General features: G+C 41.2%; 1 protein-coding gene across 1 annotated transcript in view; it reads left to right on the plus strand.

Annotated features, from left to right (window-relative positions):
* The window catches only part of neurl1aa (neuralized E3 ubiquitin protein ligase 1Aa), a 106,554-nt gene extending 95,886 nt beyond the window's left edge, over nucleotides 1–10,668 (plus strand). Inside the window, exons 5-6 of the mRNA XM_039776668.1 lie at nucleotides 7,150–7,299; nucleotides 8,428–10,668. Of these exons, the coding sequence (XP_039632602.1) occupies nucleotides 7,150–7,299; nucleotides 8,428–8,669 (392 nt within the window). The 3' untranslated portion in view covers nucleotides 8,670–10,668. The remainder of the gene's footprint in view (nucleotides 1–7,149; nucleotides 7,300–8,427) is intronic.

A 10,668-nucleotide genomic window follows, 5' to 3' on the forward strand; every position in this document is an offset into this window, starting at 1 on the left:
TCACATGTCTGCAATGCTCATCAGGTAGTGTAACTTGTGTCTATCATTAGCTGTATATGACACATACACATTTACAAATTACTTCTAATGGTAGGAAGAAGACATTTCATACTGGACTGTATTAGGTTGTGCATGTGTTGTGACCACTCTCTTTTATTTATTTTTTTCGCCTAGCAGTTTTCCTAGGACTAGGGTGGCCCCTAAATCATGTCGCCGTGGTCCTGCTACACCCTGCTACGCCGTGCAGTTCCCTGCTACGTCCTGTAACGCCCTGCTATGCCATGAACTACTGCAACTACTATTTATAGTCGTAGTTCAATTATCTTTATTGTGACTATTATTGCCACTGTTCATTACACCCCCAACCGGCACCGTCAGACACCGCCTACCAAGAGCCTGGCTCTGTCCCAGGTTTCTTCCTGAGAGGGAGGTTTTCCTCGCCACTGTCACACTGAATGCTTGCTCTTGGGGGAATTACTAGAATTGTTGGGTCCCTGTAAATTATAGTGTGGTCTAGACCTACTCTATTTGTGACTTGAGATAACTCTTGTTATGATGTATTAAAGTTGATAAAGATGAGACTTTATTGATCTGGTGGTGAAATTCACAAGCTACCTGCCAAGTCAAACTTCTAAAAGTAATGCAAAAGTAGTGTAAAGCATTACAATTCAGAGACAGTAATATTGTAATATAACTAATTACTCTGAAATGACAGTAACTAGTAATCTATAATGAACTGCATTTTGGAAGTAACTTGCCCAACACTCCTAGTTACTATCAATGCACTTATGAATACATTTTATACAACAAGACACTTTGTGATTGTGTTCATTTTGTGAAAACAAAATATATTTATTGATTGCCTCCCTTCCTCTGGAAACTGCCTCCTGATTGGCGGCCCCAACACAAGCTGGTATTACCTTCCTGATCTCCTGCCCAGAAACCCATATGTCTATCGGACCACCTGCCTCTAGACGCTTGTATCGGAATTCGCCTAGAGAATGATAGGGGTTCAATGTTGATATTGATAATCCTGTTAACATAGTCAATATGATCAAGAGTGATAGACTTATTTGATGTAACATTTTCAGTTATTCTATTCCATAAAGATATGTATGCACATCAGAGTTTAAAAATCTGCTAATCCCTCAGCATCAATAATGCACATTAGATTAGATTAGATTATACTTTATTGTCATTGTGCAGAGTACAAGTACAAAGACAACAAAATGCAGTTTGCGTCCAACCAGAAGTGAAAAAAAATCAAATATGTATAACTAAGTGTAAGTAATGAACAACATGTGCAGATATGTGCAATGTAGTAGGAGTAACATAGTAAGAATATAGATATATGCAGGGTATTAACAGAATATATTATAAGAAAAACGGAATAAATATGGATATTCAGTATGAATCACATAGACAGATATGTGCAGTGTGGTAACAGTACCATTGTAGTGCAGAAACGGTAACGTAAGAATAAGTGTACTGTATATGCAGGAGGAATAGTATGAAGTGCAGTAGAATATGGCTATATATAAGTAGTTACAGTATGTACATTAATTATTTTGATACAGTTTATTTGTGTAGAAAACTGACGACTATAATAGACGTGTATAATAATATAATAGTGTTATAAATTACTCTCATCTAAACATACTCTGGTCTGTTGGCTTGGAGAGGGCCATACTCCTGCCTGAAGTTGAGGTATGCTACCTGCAGCGAGAACGGGTTGAGGCAGCAGGCATCAAAGCCGGGATGGAGCGTCAGGCAGGTCATGTCCGTGGCCGGGACTAAACCCTCAACTAGTGCCCAGTAGGCATCCACCTCTCGACAACACATGCTGTCCACCGCCGACGCCATAGCCTCACAATGTCCGCAGAAGCACCTAGCCAACAAAACGATTATGTGCTAGTGCTAGCCTGCTTCTCTTAATACATCCATGGCTTGGATGGACTCCACAGTCCCTGTCTCAGCATTAAAATCTTAGGTTGTAGAATATCACAAGACAAATCGTTGCTGTCTTAAATTTAGACAATCTACATGTATGTTTAATCTAAAACAAGGTCGAAAGTATGTTTGCTAAAGCAGATTTATTGTATAACACCGATGTACTAGCCTAGATGAACCAGCATTAGCCACCGTACTACACAGTAACTCACCAAGTCACTTGCCCTATTCGCCACTGGTTCGCAACTCTACTTCTCTCTTCTGCCCATTGTTCCTCCCCCTGATCTCCCCCTAATCTCCCCCTGACCTCTATCTCTTCTAGGAGGCTCATAATTAGGCCTGGGGGCCATCATAGGCATGCTCGCCAACGTTGGAGAGCTCGGTTTCTTCATCCCTGTCCATTGTAATTTGAGCATGAACTTGACCAGACTCCCTCGCGTTATGTCACTTCCGGTCAGTGATAGATAGATGCGGAAGTTATTTTATCACAATTTTATCTCAGAATATCGTTTATGGCGGTTATACATTCCTCCAGTTTTGAAAATCTAGTTGTTTATCATTAATATACACTATGCTGTATAGGGGTGTTCAACCTGCACATAAGCAGCATTACCGAGTAGGCTTTGTTGTACCAGTGAAATCAAGGCAGTAGTAGTAGATTTGATCACATCGCTCTAACCAATCCTTCTTCAGACTGATGTTGGCACCGCCCACTCAATTAGCATACAGGCGCAGGGAAAAATAAATGTAGAAATGTGGAAATACAGAAATAAATAAATGTAGAAATGTGGAAATACAGAAATACAGAAATAAATAAATGTAGAAATAAATAAATATATAAATAAATAAATATATAAATACATAAATAAATGTATAAATACATAAATAAATACATATAGAAATGCATAAATAAATAAATACATGCAAAAATACAGAAATAGCCATTTATGTTACCAAAATGTATTTATTTTCACTATATTTCTGCATTTATTTATTTATTTTTCCTTCTGTCATTTTTAGTCCTCCATACAGGACGGCTGTACAAAATAAAACACCCAGGTTTAAGGTGATTTTGGCTGTCTTGACTTTTCACAGCGAGACACGCGATTAGGCACACGGGAGAGACCGACGGATGGACAGACAGAGTGACACACACGGCGCGTCTGGTCTGAACCAGCCAGGCGCGCGATTAGGCACGAATCTATGCTTCACAGCTATTCATGGCGCTTCAGCGTGTGGGGTGTTCCTGGCGTTAGGCTACAGCTACACTACTAAATGTTAGATTAAAAAAAGAATACGTTTCAGTCGCGTCCACACTAGTTCATCGTTTCCAGGCTGCTAAAACAGAGACATTTGAAAACACTGCTTGCTGCTACAGTTTTGGTTTGAAAACCCTGGGTTGCTTTGTAGTCTGGACGTGCACAAACGGAGACATTTGGAAAAAGCTGACGTCAGCGTTCACCTCCTGATTGGGTCCTATCAGTCGTGATGCGTTCTTGCCTGATTCCTCACGCCCCTATCGCATGAACCTTTTCCGGATGGATGTTCATATATAATTTATTTAAAAATGTTTAATGGTAAACATATATATCAAAGGCACGGCGAATCCTTAATCTTAACTGTATCTGTGGATGGCTACCATAGTGGCTACCCTACCTACTGTATATAACCCTATCATCAATGTTATATATATTAAATGTTTTCTTTTACGAAATGTGGACACTAAAAGTTGTGAGGAGCGTGCAGTGAAAACAAGGCTGAGTCAGTGCATAGCCCAGAAAGAGAGACATATTGACTAAAATAAAGTTCACATGCAATTTGAAACTCTTTGTATTTCTAATGTATTTGATGTGAGTTAAGTTGGTAACAGTTTCTAATCAGAAGGCTCTTTACATTACAGTAACATTCAGATCATTTATTTTAGGTTTGCAAAGACCCTAATTTCTATTAAGATGCAACTGTTTTCATAGCTGACTGTTTTCCTGTGCAGCAAGGGATTATTAGCATCACTATGGGGGTCTTTACCAAATAAAGTGGTTAAGATTTAGGTTTACCTTAGATTATAAAATGTAACCATAGTTTGGAACCAGTTTGAATGCAATGGGTAGAGCATGTCACGCATACTGCATGGATAAAGTGTGTGATTCCACTGCTAAAAATGTACGCTGCTCCACATGACCCGTTACATCATGTTACACACTGTACATACAGTGCAAATCATACACACTTTGAGGCGCCAGGAGCACCATGGCAACCCCAGAATGCAAACAAAGGAGATGATTCTTAACTAGCACCCCCCCCCTCCCCCCCCTTGCAATGCCACATCAAACAGCTCCTGATATAGAGTCATGAGCAGTAGTGACATGATGACTAAAGCACTACTACTGTTTATGAGCTGGCAGTTGTGGGACATTTTCTCTAAATTCCAACGGCCCATTATTGACTCGGCCCTAGACAGAAGTGGGCCTCTGTGTGTCGACTCAGGGCATCAGTTGGATTGATCAGACTGCTGGTGCAGATGGCAGCAGAGCGATGCAGTCTGACTGCTGGGACATTGGTTAGTGAGGGGGGTCACCGGTCAGTGTTGACAGTGACTCTGCCACACCAGATGACTCTGGTTTCACTTTTAGTTCTTCCCGTCAGCTGTCCTGGAGAACAGACACCATGAAATGTTCCTCAGTAAGATTCACCATGGTGGAGTGATGCCTTTTGGAAAAAAAGAAAGTCCTATAATAGGCTCATTTCTGGTGCAGTTGTTAGTGTGCTGTTTTTTGACAGCAAGCTTCAGGGAAGGTAATTAAAGGGATACTTCACCGATTAGCATTAAGCTTTGTATCAGTAGAAACCCTGTAGTATTTTTGAATGGCCGTGCTTCCCTCCCTCATGTCTCCCTGAGACGAGAGATCTCTTTATTGTGGGTCTGGAAAAACCCTCTGATGACGCAAAAATTGTCATATTTCGTCATCGGAGGCTTTTTTTGCCAGAGGCTATAGACTACAGCCAGCTATTTCTGCATGTTTTCAACCCACCCATAGGGGGTGGGACTGTCACTACCCGATGTGAGTCGAGTGTAGCCATCTTGAAGCTAAACTAACAGGCTCTCTCTTTTCAGCAGCAACCTTGCAAGTATGTGCATTCAAACTATCGCACATGTGTACCACCAGGATACATTGGTACAGATCGGAGAATATGCAGGAAACTTTATTACAGATGGAATACTCAACACTCTACGCGAGCTTTGCCTGCTACGGAGACCAGCACCCTGCGGTGTCGCTTGATGCCGCTAGCCGGGGAAGGGGACTTTGAAATCGGTGTGCAAGAAAGCGGAAACGCGGAATGAGGGCAGGAGTTCGAGCTGGGTGGAAAGCTAACGCTAGCCGGCCACCTGTCCTTGCAAATGTCCGCTCATTAGACAACAGACTGGACTACATCCACCTTCAACGAAACTCCCAACGTGAGTTCACAGACTGCTGTGTTTTTGTTGTTGTATCGGACTCCCCTATCCGGCTACAAGGCCTGCTAGCCTTCCGAGCAGATAGAGATGCTACTCTGTTGCCGGGTAAGACTCGTGGAGGTGGGCTGTATATGTTAACACGGACTGGTGCAGAAATGCGGTGCTTGTATCCAACTACTGCTCACCGCTGGTGGAGTTTGTGACTGTTAAATGCCGACCATTCTACATTCCACAGTTTACATCCACCAAGCGCTAATGCTACCAATGCGTTAGCTGAACTTTACGGAGCTATCCATGAGCTCCAAAGCGCACATCCGAATGGACTATTTATTGTTGCTGGTGATTTCAACCACGCAAATCTCAAGAAAGTTCTTATATTCTACCTTCACCTCACGGTGAACCTAACTTACAACAATCAGTGCTCTGTTACAAGTCTACTTATGCCCTGTCTTTTGTTGTCTGTTGTCTGTCCTGTCCCTTGTCTGTTTTAAATTCTCTACTTTAAGTAGTAATTGCACTTTATGTATAGTTTATAATGTGTGTGCACAAAATTTATCGTATGTCGTTTTTTTATAAAATGTCGTTTTTATATATTTTAAATGTGTAACACCACTTGAGCCATGGTTTCACTATATACAGTGTACATGGTTGAAATGACAATAAAACCCACTTGACTTGACTGTAACCAGTAGGCGTGGCTTGGGAGTGGCCTCTTAGGGAAGCAAAGCAAGTGCATTCTGGGAGTTGTTGTCTTTCATCCACCTGAGCCAAAAAATAAATTTTCTGTCTTTTCTCGGTCAACTTCTAGAATTATTTCACATTTCTACTACATACATTTTTAAAATTTAAATACATATTCATCTTTCCAGCAGTGAAATAGCCCTTTAAAGTAATCTGCATTCATGCTGAGAAGCAGCAAAGCATTTGAGGGAATTCTTTGTTGGTGATTACATGCTTGCTCTATCAGACAGCTCATTTGCATCTTAATTTGTTGGGTATTTTTGTGCCTCTGCCCGACCTGTGATGGTAAACCATTAAAGTTATTTTAAATCACAGAGCATGCCTAAGATAAGTGACATTAGACATCGCCTGCGGGAAATTATGAAGCACCACATATTGCATATCTCTGTTGATTGTGCTCTTTTGGGTAAAATGGACATTTTAAAGCTGCATTAATACTTTTTTTATTTCATTTTTCTGCCACTTTTGGGCAAAGGAACAGACAGAGCAATTATTTAGACATACGTTTGTTTGCAACCAAAACAATGAGAAAAAGAGGCTAAAAATCTCCTTAAAGCTGCAGTCTGGTCGACCCCTTTCACAAATAGACATTATTTGATCCATTATTAATATGAAAATATTGATCAGTTGAACTTATCTTATGTTAATGAATGCAGTGTGTCATGTCAATCATGTGGCAACCTGTAACACCCTGGCAGCTCTTTCTAGGCATCATTGGCATTTCAACATGTGTTCCCGAAACTTGTTCTTGGAATTCCCCATGTTTCCCCGGCCATCGTGCCAAGATAGAATGTGGAACAAATGGAGGACTCAGCTTTGGAATACATTTTCCCAAAAAAAAGAAAGGCGAGAAGAGATCTTCAGTGATGAAGATATGTGCACACATTTAAAAGGAGGCGAGGCGCCCAAGTAGAACCTATGTATGGGAAACACTGGGTTACTGAAGAAATTGGAGTTCTAATCAAATTAAACATCTAATCCCCTGCCTTATCTGTTCCGACTAGGTTCCACTCATGTCGGGGATCCGCGAGCCACGTCCAACCCCAGCTCGCCCACCTCCTCTCCACAAACTCCCAGCGCCCTGGGCAGTGGCAGCTCTGACCCGATGGTGAACGGAGGCCTGTGCTCCGCCGCTTACTGCCGCTCAGCAGGGGGTAGGTACACCCACGCAGGGAGCTACTACTACAGAAACCCAGAACCAATCACCCCACAGGGGACTTTCTTGTTGGATGAAGCAGGGTTTCCCCCAGTGTATTGCAAGCCCGGTGGCCCCCTGAGCCTAAGTTGCTCCCCACCAGGCCTAAACCACTGGTAATTATTTTGTAATGTATTTCAAGACGTTTTTTAAACTACAGTTACAGTGGGGCAGCTCAGTTGGAACTTAGAGGTAGTCATATTATCAAATCTCCAGTTATTTTTTAGCACTGACTTAATGTGGGGACCTATGGAATCTGTCTTATAGCTTTTTCTAAATCTCAATGTTGCGATTCCGTCCATGATTCTGTTTGTCACAGAAATTATTGGGCTTAACATCAGATGCCATCAGTCTGTGTCTGGCCCTAGCTGGGACGTCGTCAAAAAAGACACTTGCCACCAGGCCTAACAACTTTGATGGGGGAAACCCTGGGTTAAGGGAGGTATTTTGTATCTTAAATGTGTACTGAAATGTACTGTTGATGGGATGAATATATCACTTGCTAATGACTAGTGACGTAGCTAACGCGTTCTAAAAACTGCAGTAAGCTGAAGTAGCGGTTGCTAGGACCAGTTTACTCCTAGCAAAACAAAGAAATATTTTGCATTATAAGTTGACAGCTGTGTCAATGTCTTCCGCACCTGGCAGCCTTTTTTAAACCATTTCTTGTTGCTGTTTTTTAATGGAATAGCTAGGTGGCTAACTAAATATATATATATATATATATATATATATATATGGCTAACTAACTATGTAGGATGGATGTTAATCCTGCTTGCAAAGCTCTGATTGGTTGATTGTTTCTACAGTCGGAGAAAACCGACATCAACAAGCACACATTTTATTGTGATTGATTTTGATTGTTGGTTTCTCTCCACCAGGTTAGATATAGCCATTTAAAAAGATGAAAACAAAAGAAAACATACCGTCTACCTGATTTCTAACACAATTTCTTCTCCTTGCTATCACCACTTCATAACATTTGCATCTAGCTGTTTTAAAATAAAAGTATAACATATCAATGTTTAAATGTATCTGGCTACTTTACTCTTTCCTTATTTAACATATTGTTTCAACTCTGCCACAGGAACAGCCCCAAATTCTCCAGTCAGCCTCCCCAAGTCACCCACGTTCCCAACAGGCCGTGGGCCCTGGTCTGACGAGTGCTCCATCTGCTACGAGAACACAGTGGACACGGTCATCTACGCCTGCGGACACATGTGTCTGTGCTACGGCTGCGGCCTCAAACTCAAGAAGATGTCCAATGCCTGCTGTCCCATCTGCAGACGGCAAATCAAAGACATTATCAAGACCTACCGGAGCACGTAAAGGGGACGACCGCTAATGCACGGACGGCAAAAATCCCAGAGTCAAGGGGAAGAAACATCTAAGTTCAGGGAATATGAACGATGGTACTTGTAATTTGGTATTTTTAATACAGTTGTTTGGTTCACTTGCTTGACCTTTTCCAAAAGCCGGTTACAGCTTCGCTGGTAGGGTCTCTTGTCACAGCCTCCCTGCCGATTGGCGAAAGGTTCCACTGACAACATTGTTCTGTTTGCTCTCGCTTTGGACTTTGGAGAGAGAAGGAAAAACTGAAACAATTCCAAAATGCTTTCATGTGTTGAGCTACGTTGCAAGGCGTAGGGACCGTCACCCTTTTGCAGCGGAGCAAATGAGTCACTTTGGGTGCTGAATGTCTTGATAGTAGTTCTCTCGGAGGGAGACTGAAGCTCTGAAATGCGCCGTCAACCCTGATGCGTGTGTCTGACTTCCACTTTCTGACAGGTAATCATCTCAGTTAGGTCACAGCTTGTGTCTGTGTGTTCCTGAGCACTGGAGAAGAGAAGTTGGCGATGGGTTTCTGTAATTGTCGTGGTGATTATCAGTGAGTGATGTGCGTAGAGATGCAAGGCGGTGCTGAGTATATTAAGTAGGATTGTAACGCCTCTTGAACTCGTATAATCTGATGTACCTTCATGGTAGTTCTATTTGCAAATGTCGGTGGTAGCTATATTGTTGTGGTAGCTAGCTGCTTGCTCCGCAATGTGGTGTGTTGCACTGAAATCAGCATTGTCCTCTCCGAAAACGCCCCGTCATAGACAGAGAGGATAAAGACATTCATTGGTTCAAAACAATCTACAATCCTGCGTCCAGCAGACTCAGCAGCTTGGAATCTATGAAAGGAAACAGGAAGTGAAAAAAACAACAACAACAACAACAACAAAACTGTTATTTGGATTCTCCTCAGGGCCAGCGATGTTTTTTTAAGAAGATGTGAACTAGTTTCCCAAACTTTACCTATAACCACGCCTAATACACTGTGACAGGTCCTCTAAAATAGTTCCCATAACAACACATAACGTCAAAAGGATTGTTGCTATGCTATCAGAAGCCACCACAGATATGACGCAGCTTCCTGCCTTAAACCAGAGACGGTTCATTTGTTACATGCAGCTTTATCACATTCTGTTTGCTGCCGTTTTCCCAAAACCCTTCCTCGACACATTACCAAATAATTGCTGTTGTGTGGCACAAAATGTTCACTCAGAGGAGAAAAAAAAAAAAGCACACAAATTTCAAAATTATTTTTGTAACATAAATCCATGGCATTTCCAATATTTCATTAAAATGTTTAATAAACTTCCTTTAAAGATCCTTTCACGGAAATCAGGTCAGGGGCAGGGTTTATATATATATATATATATATATATATATATATATATATATATATATATATATATATACACATTTTGTATGATTCCTATCCCTGAATTTCAGTATAAAATGTCTTGATACACCCCCCAGAAATGTCACCCCTAAATACAGCCACTCAGCAGTAAGCCATAGCTTAGCACAGGACATCACTCAAAGCTGAGAGGCTGTTTCTTTTGTTCAGTTTTTAAACGACGTTGTACTTCACACCCTATGCTGCTATGGTATTCACCAGCTGCCCTTTTTTTGGGCAAATGCTGACAGCAATGTTTCACACATCCCTCCTCCCACAATCCAGTTTGACTACGCTACAGCTTGAAGTGTTAATTCACATTTGAATGTTAACTTATGTATTTAGAGAGATAAATGATTTTTTATCGTTGTGCTTGAATTGAAAAAACAAAGAACAAAAACATTTGTCTGTGTTTTTTATTTTTATTTTTAGTTTCTTTTGATTGATATTCCTGATTCTAAGATTTGTTTTCCTGTATTCTTGTTCCCTAACAGTGAGAGTATAGAGAGCTTCTTGTACCTTGCAGCAATAAGACACACACAATCCAAAACCTCATTGCTATGGGGTTGCAAGATATATAAACTCTTGGTTTTATTACAA

The sequence above is a fragment of the Perca fluviatilis genome, chromosome 1, assembly GCF_010015445.1.
Source record: "Perca fluviatilis chromosome 1, GENO_Pfluv_1.0, whole genome shotgun sequence".
Classification (NCBI taxonomy): Eukaryota; Metazoa; Chordata; class Actinopteri; order Perciformes; family Percidae; genus Perca; species Perca fluviatilis.